At 42.5% G+C, this 24731-nt stretch overlaps 1 protein-coding gene across 5 annotated transcripts in view; it reads left to right on the plus strand.

Annotated features, from left to right (window-relative positions):
- The first annotated feature begins 2309 nt into the window (after positions 1 to 2309).
- The window catches only part of ENOSF1 (enolase superfamily member 1), an 83157-nt gene continuing 60735 nt past the window's right edge, over positions 2310 to 24731 (plus strand). For 4 of the 5 annotated variants that reach the window (XR_008844190.1, XM_056521672.1, XM_056521671.1 and 1 more), the window contains exons 1-3: positions 2310 to 2476; positions 8212 to 8320; positions 15706 to 15821. Coding sequence is in view for 4 of the 5 variants with exons in the window: in XM_056521672.1 (XP_056377647.1) it covers positions 2393 to 2476; positions 8212 to 8320; positions 15706 to 15821 (309 nt within the window). In the remaining variant the exon portion in view is untranslated. Of the gene's footprint in view, positions 2477 to 8211; positions 8321 to 15705; positions 15822 to 24731 lie in introns of those variants that run through there. The other variant, XM_056521673.1, reaches the window with a different exon arrangement.

The following is a 24731-nucleotide window of genomic DNA, read 5'->3' on the forward strand; positions in this document are numbered from 1 at the left end:
GCCCTAAAATCCCTGTGGGATTTGTAGTTTCTGTTTATCAATGTATATACATGGAGGGCTTATTTTGTAGTTTTATTTTTCTGCAGCACCATTTAGGGGTGCAAATAATTTATAAATATATATATATATATATATTTATTTATTTATTTTTTTATTATTTTTTTTTTTTTTTTTTATTAACTATGTAACAGGTTTTTTATTTTAATTTTATTTTTTTTGCTTTCTCCCCCAATACTTACCACACAGCAATTTTACTACCTTTGCACAATAAAATATTTTATGGAAAAAAGTAATTCTGAGGACCATAACCATTGTAAAGTTTTACAGAACAATTTTAGACACACATATCATTTTATAATTTACTCATCTTTTTAAACTTTTTTGACCACCAGTATGCCCTTTTTTTTATAGCGATTGGCGGTCATTGCATATAGAGCGGTCTCACCAGCTGAGCATGCTCTATATGTGGTCACATACAGTTGTCACCTGTATATTACAGTTGACACCTAAGTGCAACTGTGGGCATCAGACTTTAGTCCAACCCTAGCAGTTTAACCCTCTGCATGCCGCAAGCAATAGAGATCATGTAAAGAGTGAATTGATATGTGCCGTGCCTGTCAGGGGTCCAAAGCGTTAAAATGAAGTGTTTTCAATTCTGCGTGGTAAACCATAGACAAAATAAATGCAAGAATCACCCACTAGTCACATCACACCCAAATATTTTTTTTATAAAATGTGACTGAAAAAATCCCATCGATATCAAAATGAGCCATTATACAGCTCCATAGACTTAAAAAAAATATATAGGGGTCAGCATATTGTGATTCATAGCATTTTTTCTCTTATTGATGTTTTTAATTTATTTCTGCGGACTCCGGAATCTCAGTGCGTAATTCCGTCATCTTAACATATCCTTAGGGTTCACATGGTCACACTGAGGACATTCCATTTGAAATTTCCTCAGTGGTTCCATGCTGCCTGGAATTGGGGGGAGATATATCAAAACCTGCCCATAGCAACCAATCAGATTGCTTCATAAATTTTTTTTAAAAGGCCTCTGAAAAATGTAAGAAGCAATCTGGTTGCTATGGGCAACTCAGCAACTTTTCTCTGGACAGGTTTTGATGAATCTCCCCCTTGGTCCTTATGTCATGCAGAGTTTGCAGTCGAAATTAACCTCTGTTTAATGGGATTTTTCAGGCAAATTTCATCAAAAGAATAAACATCTTCCTCTATGAATATTCCGACATCTGAACTAAGCAGCAGCCTCCCATTGGAATCAATAGGAAGCTGCTGCAAGCTAAATCCACTGAACTTCCCCTTGAACACCCATACTGAAAAGAAGTCCTTAAAGGAGTTCTGTAGAGAAAGATAACTTATCCCGTATCCAAAGGACAGGGGGTAAGTTATAGATCATGGGGGGTCCGGCCACAAGAAACCCCTGCGATCTCCTGAATGGGGCCCCGGCAGTATGCTGGAAGGGGGAGTGTCGGGGCTGTGAGCGATACATGAAAGGGGCGTGTCGGCCGCGGCTTAATACAGGGGTCGGGGCCCTGTTCAGGAGATTACGGGAGGTCCCAGCAGCCGGACCCAACAGTACAACCCCCCCCCCCCCCCCCCCCCCGCGATCTTCTATATCTTAGGGGAGGAGGTATTTTTCACTTCACTATTCCTTTAAGGTCAGGGTCATTTTTTTGTTTGTTTTTGTTTCATTGCGCCATTTCTATTTTTACATTTTTATTTTATAAGTTAAAGGGGTATACCAGGGAAAAACTTTTTTTTAATATATCAACTGGCTCCAGAAAGTTAAACAGATTTGTAGATTACTTCTATTAAAAAAATCTTAATCCTTCCAATAATTATCAGCTGCTGAAGTTGACTTGTTCTTTTCTATCTGGCCACAGTGCTCTCTGCTGACATCTCTGCTTGTCTCGGGAACTGCACAAAGTACAAGAGGTTTGCTATGGGGATTTGCTTCTACTTTGGACAGTTCCCGAGACACGTGTCATCAGAGAGCACTTAGACAGAAAAGAACAACTCAACTTCAGCAGCTAAAAAGTACTGAAAGGATTAAGATTTTTTAATAGAAGTAATTTACAAATCTGTTTAACTTTTTGGAGCCAGTTGATATTTAAAAAAAAGTGCAGAACAGGCAGCATTGTGTACAAACAACTTGCAGAATAGCTCAGTGTGTGAGGGTTAAACTTCTGTTGTGTCTCAAATTCGTGTTAGCAAAAAGTGAGAGGGTCAGCTGACTGGGCGTGAACCTATCCCCAGTGTAATCTACATATGAGGAAGTGCTGCAGACAGACTTCACAGCCCCCTGCCTCTCATATTGCTGGCATTGACTTTTCTTTCTTCTTACAGATATTAAGGGTAGAAAACATACAACATGGTGAAAGGGAAGATCACTGGGCTCTCAGTTATGGATGTCCGGTTCCCAACCTCATTGGGTCAGCACGGTTCTGATGCCATGGTAAGGTTACGAATCTAAATAAAACTAATGCCAACCTTGCTTCAACTTCGTAAAAGCAGCACAAAAGCGACTTTCTGCAGCTTGTAAAATAGGAAGGAATGTAAATATCGTTCATGCATAATATATCTGGAGGTTCTTAGTCCAGCAGCTGCGTGAAATAAAGGGTTGTATGAGGGTGATCTAATATAGATATATGCAATGAAAGGATCCAGACCCCCTTTATATAAACTTTGCAAACCAACCATCACAACGCTCTGCGGCACAGTTCCATAGTCTACGGCAGTGTTTTCCCAAACACTGTGCCTCCAGCTGTTGCAAAATACAACTCCCAGCATGCCCGGACAGCCAAAGGCTGTCCGGGCATGCTGGGAGTTGTAGTTTTGCAATTGTAAAATGCAAACGCTGTCCTACAGTCTGTCTACTGATTTCTTTGCACATGGTGGATGACCCTTGTTATATGTCTACCTATAAATCTATCCAAAGGCAGTATTTATTTGTTTATTTAGGCTGCATTTGCCACTTGTCGGAATTAAAGAGTTGACCTGTAGATCATTTCTAGATTTTATTTTTCCAGTGCAGTTTACAATATAAAACCTCTTACAATAGAACACCTCTCCTACTACAAAGCCCTACCTGTCACAGCAGACTGACACTTTTTCAAGTAGAAAAGAGGTGATGTTTTGTTAAAAGCATACCTGTCATATGGCAAAAAATAATGCTTATATATGTTACTCACTAGGCCATGTAAATGCTTTACATGTCTGTTTATGTGTCTAGCTTGTGTATCTGGCTCACAAATCCCTCTGTTCTGCTGCTCACTTCTGCTGATGACATTTATTTCTCCGGGGCGTGTCAGAGGCAAGCACTGAACCCGCCCTCACTCGCCATGCATTCACTTCCTCCCTGAGTCTGCTGTGCTGAGTCTTTTCATCCACTCACTGCAGGCTGCTCTGTATCCCCCTCCTCTCTGTTTTCATGCTGCAGTCTTATAGACAGGGTAGGAAAGAGCACAGAGGAGTCCTATCAAACAGGAGTGAGTACAGAGGAGCACTATCAGACAGTAGAGAGCACAGATGAGTGCTATCAGACAGGAGAGAGCACAGAGGAGTCCTATCAGACAGGAGAGAGCACAGATGAGTGCTATCAGACAGGAGAGAGCACAGAGGAGTGTTATCGGACAGGAGAGAGCACAGATGAGTGCTATCAGACAGGAGAGAGCACAGAGGAGTACTATCAGACAGGAGAGAGCACAGAGGAGTACTATCAGACAGGAGAGAGCACAGAGGAGTGCCATCAGACAGAAGAGAGCACAGAGGAGTGCTATCAGACAGGAGAGGGCACAGAGGAGCACTATCAGACAGGAGAGAGCACAGAGGAGTGCTATCAGACAGGAGAGAGCACAGAGGAGTGCTATCAGACAGGAGAGAGCACAGAGAAGTGCTATAAGACAGGAGACAGCACAGAGGAGTGCTATCTGACAGGAGAGAGCACAGAGGTGTCCTATCAGACAGGAGTGAGCACAGAGGAGTGCTATCAGACAGGAGAGAGCACAGAGGAGTGCTATCTGACAGGAGAGAGCACAGTGGTGTCCTATCAGACAGGAGTGAGCACAGAGGAGTACTACCAGACAGGAGAAAGTACAGAGGAGTGTTATCAGACAGGAGAGAGCACAGAGGAGTCCTATTAGATAGGAGAAAGCACAGAGGAGTACTATCAGACAGGAGAGAGCACAGCGGAGTACTACCAGAAAGGAGAAAGTACAGAGGAGTGTTATCAGACAGGAGAGAGCACAGAGGCATCCTATCAGATAGGAGAGAACACAGAGGAGTGCTATCAGGCAGGAGAGAGCACAGAGGCATGCTATCAGACAGGAGAGAGCACAGAGGAGTACAATCAGACAGGAGAGAGCACAGAAGAGTCCTATCAGACAGGAGAGAACACAAAGGAGTACTATCAGACAGGAGAGAGCACAGATGAGTACTATCAGACAGGAGAGAGCACAGAGGAGTCCTATCAGACAGGAGAGAGCACAGAGGAGTACAATCATACAGGAGAGAGCACAGAGGAGTCCTATCAGACAGGAGAGATCACAGAGGAGTACTATCAGACAAGAGAGAGCACAGAAGAGTCCTATCAGACAGGAGAGAGCACAGAGGAGGGCTATCAGACAGGAGCGAGCACAGAGGATCCTATCAGACAGGAGCGAGTACAGAGGAGTCCTATCAGACAGGAGAGAACACAGAGGAGTCCTATCAGACAGGAGAGAGCACAGAGCAGTACCATCAGACAGGAGAGAGCACAGAGGCGTGCTAGCCCACCCTCACTTACTGAATTTTGTCCCAGCCTGTGCTTTAGCTTGGACAAAAATGATGTTGCAACCAGACAGGATTATGTTCTGGGTGGTGTGGGGACCCCTAGTGGTTTTCTTTCAATAAACCATGATTTCTATAAAAAGAAGAGATCACTTTTTTTTTTAATAAAGTATATAATAAAGATTAATATTTTGCTAAGATCCTTAGCATATAAAACATTTTTGATTCTGACAATGCCAAAGTTATGTGTTACATTCAGCTACAAATCTATGCTTTCCTTTTTTCTGGGAAAAATAAGCATTCTATGCTTTGTAAATATTTAGTCAGACTGAAAAATGACTATTTTCAGTGCTCACTTCAGATAATAGTAGCAGAGGTGCCACTGGTTGCTGTAGGCAGGTTATGATAAATGATAGACATTTAATACCTGAGATTTTATGATGCTACTCTATATACACATTGACCCTGATTTACTACTGTGCTCCCAACTGGTTTTTATCGGGTTGTGCTCCTCAATTTCGCCTGCTCCAGGACGTGTACCAGAATTTGCACCAAAAAATAAAACAACCTGACTTTCCCTGGAAAACCTGAAAAAAAAGGGGCATGCTTTCAGACCAACTCGACCTATTAACTAATCGATTTACCTAAAATCATGTGAATATATGGCTGGAAATTCTCACAAAAAAAAATGATGGACAGAACTCTCTCTCTTTTTTCCCGACCTGCGTGTCCCAATAGTAAGTAGTGAACTCAGGCAAGTCTGAAACAACATTTCACAAAAAAGAAAAATACAACACTTACCTCCCCATGATTGTAAACCTTAGCGGGCAGGTTTGTGTTTTGTATTTTTTCCCCTTATCATATGTACAGTGCCTTGAAAGGGCACAAGGGCACAATAACAATAAAAATAATAGTAAATCAGGGCCATAGTTTTAATCACAAAGCATATAGTCCAATACTGAATGTGCTATGGAACTATTACAGATTTTAGACCTAAGCGGCTACATGTGAAGTTCATGTATTTTTTTTTTTTTTAAACACCTGTGATACATGTTGGATAGTAAGCTATCCCTAAACATCAGCTTTCTGCTATGACTAAAAGTAATGATTAATGTACTGCACTGGTCTATATCTACAGAAAGCTTTTATTCATGCTCATAACAACTCAGGGGTCATACTTTTTTATATAACTGTTTATTTGTAAACTATCTGAGTTTATTGGATTGCCTACTGTCTAGTTTACCAGTATTACTGTAAAGATAGCCAAGTATTTACAGATGCCTTATTAACTAGTGAATTACCTTATTTTTCGCTCCATAAGACACACCTGACCATAAGACGCACCTAGGTTTTAGAGGAGGAGAACAAGAAAAAAATATTCTGAACCAAACCCCCCCTTGTGGCCAGCAGGACCCCCCTTGTAAACAACAGGACCCCCCTTGTAAACAGCAGGACCCCCTTGTAGCCAGCAGAACCCCCCTTGTAAACAGCAGGACCCCCCTTGTGGCCAGCAGGACCCCCCTTGTGGCCAACAGGACCCCCTTTGTGGCCAACAGGACCCTCCTTGTGGCCAGCAGGACACCCCTTGTAAACAGCAGGACCCCCCTTGTGGCCAGCAGGACCCCCCTTGTGGCCAACAGGACCCCCTTTGTGGCCAACAGGACCCTCCTTGTGGCCAGCAGGATACCCCTTGTAGCCAGCAGAACCCCCCTTGTGGCCAGCAGGACCCCCCTTGTAGTTGCTTACCGGTATATCACTACCGATGCCCTGTTCTGCCGTCCGCATAATGGAGTCTATGGAGGAGCATGTGACACACACGACACTCTGCTTCCTCCGTAGCGTTACGCTGGGCGCAGTGAAGTGACGTGTGTGTCACATGCTCCTCCATAAGACTCCATTATGTGGACAGGAGAATGGGACAGCAGCAGTAAAGAGGATGGAAGAACGGGACAGCGGAGTGAATCAGAGGCAGCGGGGCAGCAGGGCAGCGGGGCAGCAGGGCAGCGGGTAAGCTTAGCAGCCTCCCCTGCACTTCATTCGCACGCACACTTCATTCGCACACTCATTTGCACAGACATTCGCTCCATAATACCCACAGACATTTCCTTCCCACTTTTGGGGGAGAAAAAATGCGTCTTATGGAGCGAAAAATACGGTACATTTCAGCTAATGGGCTATCCTGAAAGGGAATATACACCTGTGACAGATTCATAAAATAATGATAATACAATTTGTAATTTATTGCTTTTTGTAACATTACAAGTTCACTGGTCTTATACAGTGCTTGTATGTATAAATCATACAGGAAAGTCTGTCAGTCACTGGTTAGGACAGCCGACCGGAACCTAATGTCCTCCTGCTTTTTAACATGATGTCTGCAGAGATCAAGGCATTTTTAGTGTGACAGGTTCCCTATAAGTGCCTCACTAGGGTTATGGTTTAGTGTTCTCTTTCTATGTTCATTTCTCCTTTATTCCCCTGTTATTTCTCAGACTGTATAACCTCTGCAACAATAAGAAGTGTTACCCAAATCTTCTGAGCTCCGATACAACATCTGTAACCTTCCATTTATAAGACTGGCATTGCAATATGTCACCATGGGTCTAATACTTCCCAAGTTCTTTTTTTTTGTTCCTGCATCCCTTTAAAGGTTTATGCAGTAATGTCAGGAAGTATTACTTTACTAAGAGAGTAGTGGATGCATGGAATAGCCTTCCTGCAGAGATGGTCACTGCAAATACAGTGAAGGAGTTTAAGCATGCATGGGATAAGCATAAGGCTATCCTTCATATAAGACAGGGCCAGGGACTATTCATATTATTCAGAATACTGGATAGACTAGAGGGGCTGCATTGTTTTTATCTGCCAACACATTCTAGGTTTCCTTTCCCAATGCCTATTTAATCATGTCTACATTTCCATGCCAACAACTTCTGAGATGTGGCAGAAAAGTAGTAGTTCGAGACTTGAAGACAATATTTTAGTTTTCTGTATATTCTGAATACTCTGGTAAAGACAGGTTCACTTTCTACACCTCTTCACAGCCGTACAGTGACTGAAATCATTCACTATTGACTATTTTGGCATTATGTAGGTGCCCTGTACTGCACACCTCCATACATGATATGATGTGCCAACTCTTATTTCTTTATAATGGATATATCAGTTCGGAGCACAGGTAGAGAGAGACTGCTGGAGAAGTAGCATTGTCTTCTGGACCATACTCTAAAAGTGCTACTCATTTAAAGACTGTCTATTGCAACAATGAAAGAAGAACTTGAAAAATATGAGCATAGTAATAAATAATACTTGATGTTACTTTGTAGAAAATGAAGCAACAACAAAACCTTCATCTCCTAATGATTGTCATAATAAAATGATGACATAAGACTCTGCATGTTTCTCTGTTTCATTGTACCGCAGCACACAGACCCTGATTACTCCGCAGCATATGTTGTCATGGAAACTGATGCAGAAGACGCTATAAAAGGCTACGGTTTAACATTTACCTTAGGAAAAGGCACAGAGATTGGTAAGTTGATATTTGCATAGTATTTTGTTTTCTACTCCCTAGTTTAACAGTATGGTGAAACACTAGGCACATTTAGAAAATGTTTAACAGACGAGATTTTTTTTGTCATTTGGAGCTGAAATTGATGCAAACACAAATGTACTATAAATATTCACGAAGAACCTGGCTGCCATGTTTTCCCATGTTGCCTACAGTTTATCCATTCATGGCATTGTCTAATTTGTTGCAAACAGACCCAAAAGTTTTGAAGATGGTGAAAAATTCTCATTGCCATAAAAATTGTCAACCCATCTGTCTCATCAGGCCAGTTGTACTTTGTAGTAGGGACTGTTGTGTCAGGTGCTATCAGTGTTATGTGCTGTCTTTCATATAGATAGTGTTCAAAGTACTAAACGTTGTCATATGTTGTGTCTGGTTCAGGCAAAAAACAACTCCTATGCGGATCCTGGCTTACATGGTGCCTTTTCAAGTCAATGCACAGCAATGTAATACATGATTGGGAAGAGTCTGCTAGAACAGGCTCACCAACCTGGCTCATAGAAAGGAATTGTTTAAAGTTTTTTTTAACTGTGTGTTGTGTTTCCTAATAAAGGTTATATATTATTCATCATTATTTGGTTGTACATTTGAATATAGTGATCAGCTGTTTTCTACTGGAGGTTTAGTTGTATATTTCGGTCACTGTTTGCACCCAATTTAATATATTATTATTATTTTTGTGGTGCCCATCCACTCATCTCTTTTTCCAATTATTACAGTAAAGGCTGGATCCTCCTTGGATAGAAAACCACTAATGCACAGTTCTGAGGTAGCAGCAACAGTTGAAAAAAGCGCCCACTTCAGTCAGGGCACTGTAATTATTGGCTAAAGCTACAGAGTTCTGGCAACTTAGAGGGCTCTGATCTCCATTAAACCAGTTTCCTTTAGTTGTTAAGGACCCAGCCCATTTTCACCTTAAGGAACTGAGCATTTTTTGCACATCTGACCACTGTCATTTTAAGCATTAATAACTCTGGGATGCTTTTACTTTTCATTCTGATTCCGAGACTGTTTTTGCGTGACATATTCTACTTTATGTCAGTGGTAAATTTTCGTTGATACTTGCATCATTTCTTGGTGAACAATTCCAAAATTTGATAAAAATGTTAAAATGTTGCTTTTCTTTTTTACTTTGAAACTCTCTGCTTATAAGGAAAATGGACATCCCAAATAAATTATATATTGATTCACATATGCAATATGTCTACTTTATGTGTGCATCATAAAGTTGACATGTTTTTACTTTTGGAAGACATCAGAGGGCTTCAAAGTTCAGCAGCAATTTTCCAATTTTTCACAACATTTTCAAAATCTGAATTTTTCAGGAACCAGTTCAGTTTTGAAGTGGATTTGAAGAGCCTTCATATCAGAAATACCCCATAAATGACCCCATTATAAAAACTGCACCCCTCAAAGCATTCAAAATGACATTCAGAAAGTGTGTTAACCCTTTAGGTGTTTCACAGGAATAGCAGCAAAGTGAAGGAGAAAATTAAAAATCTTAATTTTTTACACTCGCATGTTCTTGTAGACCCAGTTTTTTTTTGGAGGGGGGGGGGATGTCGCATTTAGGAAGCCCCTATGTTGCCAGAACAGCAAAAAAAAAACATGGCATACTATTTTGGAAACTACACCCCTCAAGGAATGTAACAAGGGGTATGCCATTCTGCTTTTGGAGAATTTTGTCAGGGGCCTTGAGCGTTTACAGAAATACCATGGAGCCAGAACAGCGGGCCCCCCTCCCCTTTAAGTGCCATCATTTTGGAAACTACACCCCTCAAGGAACCTAACAAGGGGTACAGTGAGTGTTTACACTTCACTGGTGTTTTGATAAGTGGGCCATAAAATGCCAAAATAGGTTTTTTGTTTCACAAAAATGCACTGTCATACTTATTGTAGGCCCCAAAAATGAATCACTATGTTTAATAGAATAATAGCATGATGTGTCCGCCATATTATATGTTCTAAATAGACCACAGTGTATTCTAAAGTTTTATCTCTACAAAAGTGCCAGTCTGGGAGAAGAATACTTTTTAGATATTTATGGCTGTTTAGATAAGACATATAAAAGGGCTAGTTAACCAGTGAATGTTATTCTGACTAACAATTAATTACCCATTTGTCCAGACACAGAGATTCACACGTCTATGTGAAAGAGACCTCCATGGTATTCTTATCTCTTCAATAAATTTGTATATCTAAGTAGGCCCTAAGATGTCTATGAGAATCCAGGTTTTAATTACTTATATATGTCAAAAATAATCCCTGAATTTTTTTATTATGGCTTCATACGTCAAATGTGGAATGTGGGTTTAAGACCAGTTATTGACAGTTAACCCTTAATAGTAATGATGCTAATTGCCTATGCAATAGCACACCTTAGCGGATGGGTAGTTGTCATTACACGAACCAGAAATGCATTCTGGGTAATATAGTGATGACATAGTCATTACCATATGTACACAACCAACCTAAATTCATTGGGGAATTCCAATTTAGGGAGGTGTGTCTAATTAAAAAGTCTGGTAAACCAGATATTTGGAACTGTAGAACACAAAGACACAAAGGAGGAGAGACAAGGGAAAAAGAAGGACGAAGAACTCTCTCCCACACACAGGAAAGAGGTCCAACAAAGTGGATAAGCCATGTGAGTTCCCAGCAAGCCGGACTGATCACACGGTACCAGATCAATGGCTATCCATGACGATGAGATGGACCGCTCAGTGTTCCTAGGACCAGAAACAAGGTTCTTACATAGACTTGGTAAGAGACACAAAAACGGTGTTTCATTTAATTAAGGCCAATTTGGATAATGTGGATGAAATTATACCATTTAGATTGGCAAATAAATTAATTAAATAAAATAACTAATTATCTCCATATTGAGATGATAGTTTTAGGATATTGTGAGACTTCAATCTAACTGGAGAAGAATCAAGACTCATAATCTATCAAAGCATTAAATTGCTGCTAATACATATTGATAGAATTCCTACTCGCCAAACTAAGTGTTATAAGTAGATTTCCCACACAGGAAACTTGTTTCAAGTTCTTCCTCCTAAAATATAGTCTAGCGATCATAAAACTCTGCTATTTGTCTTAATGTCTTACCAAGATCATGTATAGAAAATAGTCCAGAATGGGGTGGAAGTATATCATAGGTCTTCCATGTTTATATCCTTAGATGGATTTACCCATTCATGGAGTCATGTGATTTGTAGTTGGTTAGAAGGGGGCAGGGAGTGTATTTAGCATTCCATATTAATATGTCCATGATTAGTTATTGCCCATCTTGATATCATGAGGTTCCTCTGAACACAGTGATATGTAACCTTTTTTCTTATATGATATTCCTAACCTAGTAGCTTTTATTTTATTGTAACAAGTTACTTACTACTCAGATGAATTGTTCTACTATATTGTAACATCCGCGCTCCGGCCAGACACGCTGGCCATGAGCGCTCTGTCATGTCCCCATGCCCACATGCGAATCTCAGCCCGTCACTAACCTCCCTGTCCTTGCAGCCTCATTACGCGTGCCCCCGCCTCCTAGGGCACGTGCGCCAGAGCTCTCACTCTTAAAGGGCCAGTGCTCATTTAGTAAAGTGTCTACACCTGCAACTTGGTCCTTAAATATCAGCTCCTCCCTTGGTTCCCTGCCGGATCTTTGGTTGTCTACTGCCATAGTGAAAGTTCTGTGTCTCTGTTACTGTGTACCTGTTCCTTGCTACCTTCCTACCCTGCATCTGTTTTCCTGCCCTGACCTACTGCCATCTTGCCACATCCTGCCAGTCTCCCAGCTACCTGTGTGGACGAGTCGTGCCAGGGGTAGCGACCTGGGTGCCGCCTACCGCAGCAAGACCATCCCGCTTTGCGGCGGGCTCTGGTGAAAAATCAGTGGCACCTTAGACTCCACTCACTGGCATGGCTCACGTCATCATCCACACAGGCCCAGAGGATCCACCACCTGCCATGACCATAACATATATGTAGTCAGTTAACAAGCTTATAATGTTTACTAATATATCTAATTGATATTCATTTGCATATATATCATTGTGTTTATTACTCATTTATGTTTATAACCTTATAACCAATAAATCTGCATATTTTATAATACCTGTGTATTATTGTATATTGCAAAACTACATCCTTAAGCGTTAATGTCATCCCGTCATAAAAAGAACTTGTTGATATCTTAAGAAATAGTCAGACTCAGATGTGAATTGTATTGATTGGCTTTGTCTACAATTCACCAGGTCATAATTTTGATAATTATTTTAAAAAAAATTATATTTTTATGACCATAATTCATAATTTAATTATTACCGCATGGCAGCACAAGGGGTAAGAGGAGAAAATGCCCCCAAATATTGTAACCCCATTGCTTCTGAGTATGGAAATACCCCATATGTGGACGTAATATGCTGTGGGGGCGCACTACAGAGCTCAAGAGTCATAGAGCTATGTTTGCGTTTGAGGACTATGGCATATCAGTAGCTGAGAGTTACATACATTCAGCGCAAAATAAAAGAAAGGAACACCCCCTGGGGAAGGTATATTGGGGGGAACTGGACATTTAGAATGGACGTGTGTTCCCTAAATTAATTTTCCAGGAATGGATGAAGTGTACTATGGAGGGGAATGAAAATTGCAGTTTTACTACTGAAATGCCAAATATTCCCAGAATTCCCAGAATAATGACCCAGAGCATAGCCAAAACTAAAAAATATGCCCGCCCCAAACCCTATGCTCTGGATCATCATTTTGGGAATGTGATGTGTGTGGCTGTCCCTAACCTGTTGCCTCAAATGTGCACCCTGCTCAGGTGGAGAGAGAGCGCTGTGGATTTGAGACCCCAATGCTAGTGACTCATGACCCATGACCCATTTTTGGAAAAAATACCCCCGAGAGGTCTTATCAGGGTCTTTTTTTATAGAGTTTTTTGGGCAATTTAGTGTTTCATGGGGTTAAAATTTGGAATGTAATCTGGACTTGGTACATTGGGGTCAAATTATGGGAAATTAAAATGAAAAGGGAAAATTTCATACTCCATGGAAGTATGATACTACCTGAAGCAGTTTTTAATGCAGCGGCCCGGATGATCGGGCAAGTGTCACACTGAGTGGTGGTGTCCTTCCGTATCCCCCTCTTGAGACACACTCATGCATTTTTCTCAGATCGTCCCTTCTTTCCAGTGTGGGTGACTTCACCTGGAAATTGTTGGCCTGGGATGATCCTGGCTTCTATATTTGCAGTTCCTTGAGCACTCCGGACTGCTCTTTCCCGGTCACCAAAGATCAGGGCCCTTAGGGCTTCTTCTTGAAACTGGAGGAATGTCCCTGTGTTGCCAGCGTACTGGGACAGTACAAAAGAGTTGTACATGGCAACCTGTACCAAGTAGACCTCAACTTTTTTGTACCATACCCGTGTTTTCCGGATGGCGATGTATGGCTTGAGGACTTGATCAGAGAGTTCAACTCCCCCCATATACCAATTGTAGCCCAGAATACAATCGGGCTTGAGGACCGCTGTTGTGGTACCTCGCACAGGGACAGGTGAGCTGCCGTTACCATGAATTGTGGACAGCATAAGGACATCCCTCTTATCCTTATACCTGACCAGCAACAGGTTTTACATGGGTAAGGGCACGGGACTCACCCTTGGGCATAGGTGTCTGGATGAAATTTAGAGGAAGGCCTCTCTGGTTCTTCTGCACAGTCCCACAAGCAGACATGGATCTGGCGGCAAGGGATGTGAACAGAGGGATGCTGGTATAAAAGTTGTCCACCTACACGTGGTAACCCTTATCCAGCAGTGGGTGCACAAGGTCCCATACGAGTTTCCCGTTAACACCCAGAGTGGGGAGACATTCTGGGGGTTCAATACGGGAATCCCGTCCCTCATATACTCTAAACTTGCAAGTGTATCCTGAGGTACTCTCGCAAAGTTTGTAGAGTTTCACGCCATACCGCGCCGCTTCGAGGGAATGTACTTCCCCTTAAAACTCATAATAGACTAATGGACAGAGAGCTCCTTTAGGGGTACGTAGGCCTCCCAAAATTTGGCCCCAAAGGGATCTATGACCGGACTCACTTTGTAAAGCCGGTCATAGGCAGGATCACTTTGGGGGGGGGGGGGGGGGGGGGACATGCCGCATTATCAATGTAATGCAGGCATTTCCATATGGCCTTGAACCATCTCTATGCCATGGCCATACTGTAAAGCAGGGTCTGGTAGAGGATGTCCCCACTCCAGTACTGCCTTACACTTGGTTTTTTGACTAGGCCCATATGCAGCAGGAGGCCCCAAAATGTCCTCATTTCGGCTGCATTGATGGCACACCATTCATTGGGCCTAGCCAAAAACAAATCTGGGTGGTGGGCGATGAACTGTTGGTAATTTTTTTAACCCCTCCCCTGCCAGCAGCTATTGGTCGGACGATCGTCTGACTAATAGCAGCTCATCTGGGGAGGTGACGTGATCGCCACCTTCCCCAGCAACAGGAGATGATTGGCGGTGTATAGTACACCGCCGATCACCTTCTAATTCCGTTTGATTGGCGGTGTACGTATGACCGGAATCGCCGCAGATCACTGATGTGAATTCACAGTCAATCTCCGACATGGTGGGTTTCGGGGCCCCCCAGGCATTGTCACAGGATGCCTGCTGAGTGAAGTACCAGGACATCAGGGTGTACCTGTATGCCCTTGGTCCTTAAGGGGTTAATAATGTGCATGTTGTTGTTCACCCTCTCTATAATCTGGACCTAGATAGCAAATAAAAAAAACTTGTAAAATGAACCATGGATTATTCCATATACCTTTGCACTCTCTCTGCCTTCTAGATGCCCCCAAATGGTTATTTTCTATGGTTATTATTTCGGTAAAGGCTTGATCCTCCTTGAAGAGACAATCACTAATGCACAGTTCTGAGGTAGCAGCAACAGTTGACAAAAGCGCCCACTTCAGTCAGGGCACTGTAACAATTGGCTAAAGCTACAGAGTTCTGGCAACTTAGAAGGCTCTGATCTCCATTGAACCAGTTTCCTTCGGTTGTTAAGTGCGCAACATGCTGGTTCCTGGCAATACAATTGTTAGAAAATGGCATATAGGGGAATCTAGGTAGCAAACAGAAGACTTTTAACTTCCCTTTTAAAATCTTTATGCAAATAATATGCTACATAACACTGGCAAATCAATTGTATTATGTATGACACATATTCCTGTATATTAGATGACAATATTAAGTTGTTTTCATGCAAATATTAATTAAACAATGAAGAGATCAGTTTTATACAGAAGATGACAGACAATGTGGGTTCAATTACTTTTGTTATTTTGCAGTGGTGTGTGCTGTGAAGGCGCTGTCACATCTTGTGGTTGGAAGAAATCTTGAAGAGATTGTTTCTAATTTCAGAGAATTCTACAGACAGCTTACAAGTGATGGCCAGCTCCGATGGGTATAGTATTCCATTTGACCTTGATATAACTATAACGTTCTGGGTTTTCTACAGTAAAAATAAATATCTATTCTGTCAACAAAGAATTGTAGTTTTACTGCAAAGAAAAAGTTTTGTAAAATGTGAACGTCAGAAATATTTCTTGTTAGAAACATAAGTTTGATAACTAGCTTTTACTTTAAAGTGGTATTCCAACCTAATACATTTTGATATGTTGCTTGAATTGTGGTAAAAATAGTAAAACAATAATAATACCTACCTACCCCAGCCCAATTCCAAGGACTTCTGGTCTCTCACTGGTCACCTCATCTCAGGCAGAAGAATATTTCCAGTGATTTTGGGACATCATGGCACCTACCATGTGCCAGAGGGCTGGGAGAATGTTAGTGTTGTGACCCAGTACAGGAGTTGTTACCTCATACCCTTGCAGCGTCCCTACAGTGTTCCCTGGGCCCCCTCCCCCCCTTGCATCTGTTCTACTGTAATTGTATATTATCCCCTATGTTATGTATATAAGAATGTTGTATCTTTAAGAAAGGTTAACATGTGACCATCAGTTGTCATGTGATTGTTACCCAGGAGGTATCAGTTACCAGGTAGGTGACACAAGGGTGACCAATGGGTCCAATGGGACCAAGGGTGACCCCACCAGAGCCTCCCCCATAAAACCCTGGGAGGAGTCTCTTCTCTCTCATAGTTCCTGAGTCTTTGCGGAGGTGCAGTTGAGCCTAAGAGCGTGTCTGGAATCATAGGAGCCTCAAGTCAAGTCTGCAGCCACAAGTTACAAGTCTACAAGTAAGCTAAAAGTCACAGCTTAGTCTGTCTCCAGTCAAGTCAGTGACTGTCATCTATTGTCATGTTAACGTGGCCTGCATAAATTGTCCAAAACCACTGCAAGTCCCAGCAAGGTCTCTGAAGTCACTGGTCATCTCCGTGGGCCCGGCTACACTGTATAGACTGTACCATCTGTCACTCAGTAAAGCTACCGTTGTCCGTAACTTGGCGTCAGAGTCATTATTTCCCCCGTGCCTAGCCCAGGATCCAGCGGTATAGCTTCGGGTAGTATTAAGGATAAACCACGCCCTGGCCATCTGCCCCTAGGATAATTCCATCTGCCCTGCATCTCACATCCCATATTACACTAGGAGAAAACCCTTATGAAGTCTTCAATCATTGGTCTGTCTAAAGGGTTCTTTAAACAAGCACCGTGTACAAAAACCCTTGAAATAGACTTCAAGAGTCCCAAAATGGATCCTTTTACCAGAGAAAAAGTCGCCAAGCCATCCAAATGCTGATTTCCTAGTTTTCCACCAATATCTGAGTTTTTTTGTACTTACAAGATGGAGGCAATAGTTGATATAGACTCCATTTGTAACATGGAAGACCAGGATACTATAGTGCCGCTGGAATATGTCAAGCAGGAATTTAAAACCCTTTTTACAATGACTACACTAACAAAACAGGAAAATTCCCAATGTACTTGCTGTGTTGAAAATGCAATACTTCACTGCCACTGGCTGCTGCCTCTTCTACATCATTCTAAGCTTACTGAGTTTATTTCCATTGCCACGCTATTGTTGGCAGCTGTGGTCACATCACAATGGATGACACGTTACAGCCTTGTAATAAAAAGATCAATGCAATTTCCATGTTCCATGACCCTATAATGGGCACTGTAAATGGGGGTCACAAGATTCACCAAAATATCACAGAACCCCTTCTGAAATAATCACTTCTAACTGTCTCCAGTTTTTCTTGCTTTCCTCTCTGCTTTTTCCTGTTATTGTTAAAGTTTTTTTTTGTTTTGGTTTTTTAAATCAACTGGTTTCTGGTCCAGAAAGTTAAACAGATTTGCAAATTATTTTTATTTAAAAATCCTAATCCTTCCAGTACTTATCAGCTGCTGTATTCTCCAGATGAAGTTCTTTTCTTTTTGAATATCATTTCAGGCTGACCAAATTGCTCTCTGCTGACACCTCTGTCCATGTCAGAAACTGTCCAGAGTTCAGTACAGTTCAGGACAGTTCTTGACATGGACAGAGGTGTCAGCAGAGATCACTGTGGTCAGACAAAAAAGAAATAAGAAAACAAACAAAAAAAAAAAGGAGGATAAGGACTGGAAGGATTAAGATTTTTAAATAGAAATAATTTACAAAACTGTTTAGCTTTCTGGCACCAGTTTTCCACCGGAGTACCCCTTTAAGCCTGGTAAACACTCATAGTGGTATTGTCATGGAGGGATAGAGATATTAAAACAAAAAACACAATAGTTCTCTTAAATGAAAGGATGCAAAAAATGTTCTGAATTTGATCAGTATAAATCGTTTTTTTTCTCTCTAACAAAACAAGTATAATTTTATATTAATGGAACTGCAGATAAATCTTGTGCTACCTCACGGTATAATTTGCAATACCATAAACCCTGGTTATACATCATTTGGGTGATTTCTTTCTTATATTTTATTATCTTACAGATTCCCTCAAGGCAATGTAATTTTCTGACTCATCTTGATCTCTTGAAAAAAAAATAGCTTTGACGTCATAGTTTTCAGCTTTTCACATTTTTTTTGTCCAAAGTTCTATTAGATTATTAATAAGATGACACAATTACAGGACATGGGTATTAACGTCAGAGTACAGAACATTTTTCTTGTTGGTATACTGTCACTTGTAAGTGTTCTGAATATGAAGCAGCATGCTTACAATGGTTAGATTATGTTGTACAGTGCTTTAAGTGGCCCAAAAGAGGTGTTGGTACTGTACTTTCGGTTCCAGGCACACCGCGGGGAAAAAAAAATTGCCAGACACCCCTACCGAAGTTGACGAGCAAAAAAATAAGTGCAAGTGGGCAACTTTTCCTCTGCACATGTTTTGATAAATCTCCTCCAATATCTATTTATCAGTGGTTATGTAATTTACAGTGCTGCTTTATACAGCAACTCACAAATGACGTCTTTTAAAATCAGTGTTGTTCCCTTCTCTTCTACATCCGGTCTGCGCCATCATGACGGTTTGTTCCAGACACAATTCTTCACCGTTAAACCTGCAAAACAAACCTATTAGGCTCCGCACTTTATCAGCCTCCAGATTCCCCTTTTACAAGTGGAGAGGAATACAGGGGAGCGTATAGGTGTAAAGGGGTAACAGAGGGGGTGTAGAAAAGTGTACATGGGTGGCAGAGGGGTGTAGAGGAGTGTACATGGGTGGCAGAGGGATGTACATGGGTGACAGAGGGGTGTAGAAGAGTGTACATGGGTGACAGAGGGGTGTACATGGGTGACAGAGGGGTGTAGAAGAGTGTACATGGGTGACAGGGGGCATAGGGGGGTTTACATGGGTGACAGAGGGGTGTACATGGGTGACAGAGGGGTATACCTGGGTGACAGAGGGGAGTAGAAGAGTGTAGATGGGTAACAGGAGTGGACAGGAGTGACAAGGTGGGGACAGGGGTGACAAAGGGACAGAGGGGTGAACATGGGTGACAAGGATGTGATCAGAGGGGTGGACAATGGGGGATGAACATGGGTGACAGGGGGATGGATAGGGTGTGATATCCTGGGGGAGTAGGGTATATGGGATGTAGCTGTGCGGTGACTAAAGGGTGTTTGGTTAACCCTTAATATTCGTGACGCCAGGGTGGGGGCTCCTCTGTAATGCTTGTCCTACCGTCAACCTTCCCAAGAGCGATAGGGAGGTGTAGAATAATGGAATGTCCACAACCGGAGAGTTTGGAACATTTAGTGCAGATTTTATGCAACTTCACAACAGGAGCAGTCTCTGCAAATGCAAATTCTCTTGGAGATTGACAAAGGTTGGGATCTTAAGCAATTTAGAGTCTTTAGGTTGATATGCGCTGTTCCACTGGATTTAGGGGAATTGTTTGCGGTCCAGTAGTCACGCTAGTCCGGCATCCACGAGAGCAGCAACCCAAGAGAGAGATAATTGGCTACAGCTCCCTTATATGGGCAGGGGCTGGACTAGTGCTAATTGGTCCAATACTGATGTCAATCACCTTCACACAGGATTATGGGTAACATGTGACCCAAGGACCTCCAAAGGTCCTCTAACATACTATAGAGGATTTAACCCAGTCACATGACCGAAGGTCCTGCGACGCTAGACAAAGTAAGCATACTATACATTATATTAAATATACATTATTATTCAATATGGACAAGTATAAACATTACAGAATTAGAGTAGAGGAGAGGCTACTAGGGGCTGTCCCACCTGGGGGACCCTACCTGAACGTAGTTACTCTGACTTTGGGGACAACCATACAAGGTACGGTATGCAATACGGTAACGGGACACCACAAGTGGGATGGCCAAGGTGGACATGGATGACAGGAGGGTGGACAACTGGTTAAAAGAGGGGTGGACAGGAGTGACAAAGGGGTGGACATGGGTGACAGATGTACACTGGGGGGGTGGTCAGAGGGGTGAACATGTGTGACAGGGGAATGGACGGGGTGACAGAGGGGTGAATAGGGGAGTGGACATGGGTGACAGGTGTAGACTGGGGGGTGGTCAGAGGGGTGGACAGGGGGGGTGAACATGTGTGACAGAGGGATGGCCAAGGTGGACATGGATGACAGGAGGGTGAACAAGCAGTTAAAAGAGGGGTGACAGGGGGGTGGACATGGGTGACGGGGTAGACTGGGGTAGATATGTGTGACAGGGGGTAGACTGGGGGGCGGACTGGGGGGTGAATATGGGTGACAGGGATGGACAGGGGGTGGACATGGATGACAGGAGTGGGGAAATGGACAGGGTTAAGAAGGGGTAACAAACGACGATGGGGTATGCAGGGGGACGATGGGATATGCAGGGGGACGCTGTGTGCGCATGCAAAGCAAAGCGCACAGATACTTTCCTTCCCCCCCCTGCGCACTGTGAGACATAGGCGCGCAGGCCGGGGCGGGAAATAAAAAAAATAAAAAAATTGACAGTAAAATCCCGCGGCACCCCGGGCAGTGGCAAACGCGCAGCCAAAGGATTTAAACAGTGCAAATTAGCATTCCGGTACGCTAAAAGCGCATTCTGGGCGCACGGAGAGGTGCTGGTACTGACAAGAGGCATTTTTGGAAGTGGCGGTACTGAGTACAGCCACGTTCTGGTCACTTAAAGCACTGCTGTTGTAGCTAAATATATATGGTCTAATTGGCTCCTGAATTGTATGGTAAACTGTTCATTCTAAACTGGCTTAGTGTGTATTCACACATGGCAGAATTCTATGTTATGGAAAAACACAACACAAAAACTGGTTTACATGCAAATTATGATTCAGTTCATATTGTGTAATCCACAGCAATCTATGTCAAATCGCATTTGAAGCAACATTAAAAGCTGACATGCAGATTTTGTGGTGGATTAGTCCGTGGCATAAAATTATCTACACTCAAGACAGTATCATGTGACATATTTGCCATAGATATTTTCTGTAATTCTGCAAATAAAGTATCAATCAGTGGATGTGATTTAAAATATTTCATGTACATCAGATCCGCTGCACATTTATTGACAGTTTTACCCTTCTGACTTCAACAGGGAAGTCAAAATCTGCAATAAATCCATGTGTTGCGGATTTTGCTGCAACATATCCACAGCAAAATCTGCAAATGCAGATTTGAAATCCATTGACCTTTAACCACTTAGGGACCCAGGGCATACAGGTACGCCCTGACGCCATGGTACTTAAGGACCCAGGGCGTACCTGTACGCCCATGGGAATTTCGGTCCCCATCGTGTGCCGGGCAGGGACCGGACCGGGATGACTGCTGATATCTATCAGAAGGCACCCTGTGCAAACCCCTGGGGGGGTCCTGAGACCCTATGAAAAAGTGTGCATCCAGCTGTTGCATAACTACAACTCCCAACATGCATAGACTACCAAAGGGCATGCTGGGAGTTGTAGCAGTGTGCCTCCAGCTGTTGCAAAACTACAACTCTCAGCATGCCCTTCGACTGTCAATGCATGCTGAGTGTTGCAGTTTTGCAACAGCTGGAGACACATTGGTTGTGAAACAGAGTTTGTGTCCTAACTCAGTGTTTCACAACCAGTGGGCCTCCAGCTGTTGCAAAACTACAACTCCCAGCATGCACTGAGAGACTGTACATGCTGGGAGTTCTAATGTGCAACAGCTGGTGGCACACTGGTTGCGAAACACTGAGTTAAGTAACAAACTCAGTGTTGCGCAACCAATATGCCTCCAGCTTTTGCATAACTACAACTCCCAGCATGCATGGTCTGTCAGTGCATGCTGGGAGTTGTAGTTTTGCAACAGCTGGAGATTCCCCCCCCCCCCCATGTGAATGTACAGGGTACATTCAAATGGGTGGGGGTTTACAGTGAGTTTTCTGCGGCAAATTTGAGATGCGGTACATTTTCCGCCGCTGCTTAAACTCCCATAGAGAAACTTACTGTAAACCCCCGCCCATGTCAATGTACCCTAAAAACACTACACTACATTTCACTACACAAAATAAAAAGTAAAGTCCTCCCCCCCCCCCAATAAAAAAAAAAAACGTCTTGTACGGCACTGTGTCCAAAACGGAGCCTCCAGCTGTAGAAAAAAAACAACTCCCAGTATTGCCGGACAGCCACTGACTGTCAAGGCATGCTGGGAGTTTTGCAACAGCTTGAGGCACCTTGTTTGGGAAACACTGCTGTAGGCGCTCTCTCGCTTTGGAGCCCTATAGTATTTCAAGGCAACAGTTTGGGGGGCTTTTTCTCCTTTAACCCCTTAGCCCCTTATGAAAAAGTAAAGTTGCGGTCTACACCAGCATGTTAGTGTAAATTTTTTTTATTTTTTACACTAACATGCTGGTTGCCTCATATTTTTAATTTTCATGAGCCGTAAAAGGAAAAAAAGACCCCTAAAATTTGTAATGCAATTTCTCCTGAGTACGGAACTACCCCATATGTGGGTGTAAAGTGATCTGCGGGTGGACAACATGGCTCAGAAGTGAGAGCGCACCATGTACATTTGAGGTCTAAATTGGTGATTTGCACAGGGGTGGCAGATTTAACAGTGGTTCTGACATAAACGCAAAACAATAAATACCCACATGTGACCCCATTTTGGAAACTATACCCCTCACAGAATGTAACAAGGGGTATAGTGAGCCTTAAACCCCCCCCCCCCACGCGTTTGACTAATTTTTGTTAAAGTTGGATGTGAAAATGAAGAAAAAAAAATGTCTTCACTAAAATGCTGGTTTTATCCTACATTTTTAATTTTAACAAGGGAGAATAGGAAAAAAGCCCACCAAAATTTGAAGCCTCATTTCTTAAGTAAGAACATACCCCATATGTGGATGTAAAGTGCTCTGCGGGCGAACTACAATGCTCAGAAGAGAAGGAGCGCCATTGGGCCACATGTGACCCCATTTTGGAAACTAAACCCCTCACAGAATTTAATAAGGAGTGCAGTGAGAATTTACACCCACAGGTGTCTGACAGATTTTTGGAACGGTGGTCCATGAAAAATTTGCACAACCCACTGTTCCAAAGATTTGTCAAATGCCAGTGGGGTGTAAATGCTCACTGCACCCCTTATTAAATTCTGTGAGGGGTGTAGTTTCCAAAATGCGGTCACATGTGGTCCGTCCCCCCCCCACATGTGACCCCATTTTGGAAACTACACCCCTCGCAGAACACTGTTCTGGCACCACGGGGGGGGGGGGTGCTTTGTAAACGCATATGGCCCCCGACTTCTGTTCCAACCAAAATCTCTCTCCAAAAGGTGCTCCTTCTCTTCTGAGCATTGTAGTTCACCCACAGAGCACTTTACATCCATTTATAGGGTATTTCCATACTCAGAAGGGATGGGGTAACACATTTTGGGAGGCTTTTTCTCCTATTACCCCTTGTGAAAATAAAAAATTTGGGATAACACCAGCATCTTTGTGAAAAAAATGTAGCAGAAATTTGTCAAACACCTGTGGGGTGTTAAGGCTCACTGTACCCCTTGTTAGGTTCCTTGAGGGGTGTAGTTTCCATAATAGTATGCCATGTGGTTTTTTTCTTGCTGTTCTGACACCATAGGGGCTTACTAAATGCGACATGCCCCCAAAAACCATTTCAGCAAAATTTGCTTTCCGAAAGTCCAATGTCGGGTATGGGGTATTTCCATACTCAGAAGAGATGGTGTTACAAATTTAGGGGGCATTTTCTCCTATTACCCCTTGTGAAAATGAAAAATTTGGGGGAAAACCAGCATTTTAGTGAAATTTTTTTTTATTTACACATCCAACTTTAATGAAAAGTTGTCAAACACCTGTGGGGTGTTAAGGCTCACTGGACCCCTTGTTATTTTCCTTGAGGGTGTAGTATCCAAAATGGTATGCCATGTTTTATTTATTTATTTATTTATTTATTTTGCTGTTCTGGCACCATAGGGGCTTCCTAAATGTGACATGCCCCCCCAAAAAACAATTCAGAAAAACTCACTCTCCAAAATCCCATTGTCGCTCCTTCCCTTCTGAGCCCTCTACTGCGCCCGCCGAACACTTAACATACACATATGAGGTATTTCCTTACTCGAGAGAAATTGGGTTACACATTTTGGGGGGCTTTTTCTCCTTTTATCCCTTGTAAAATTTCAAAAACTGGATCTACAAGAACATGCGAGTGTAAAAAATAAAGATTTAGAATTTTCTCCTTCACTTTGCTGCTATTCCTGTGAAACACCTAAAGGGTTAACACACTTTCTGAATGTCATTTTGAATACTTTGAGGGGTGCAGTTTTTATAATGGGGTCATTTATGGGGTATTTATAAAATGTAAACATTTTCTACAAGAAATTATGAAAGTATCGACAAAATTTTACCACTGACATAAAGTAGAATATGTCCCGAAAAAACAATCTCTGAATCAGAATGAAAAGTAATAGCATCTCAGCGTTAT

The sequence above is a fragment of the Hyla sarda genome, chromosome 5 (genome assembly GCF_029499605.1).
Source record: "Hyla sarda isolate aHylSar1 chromosome 5, aHylSar1.hap1, whole genome shotgun sequence".
In the NCBI taxonomy this organism is placed as follows: Eukaryota; Metazoa; Chordata; class Amphibia; order Anura; family Hylidae; genus Hyla; species Hyla sarda.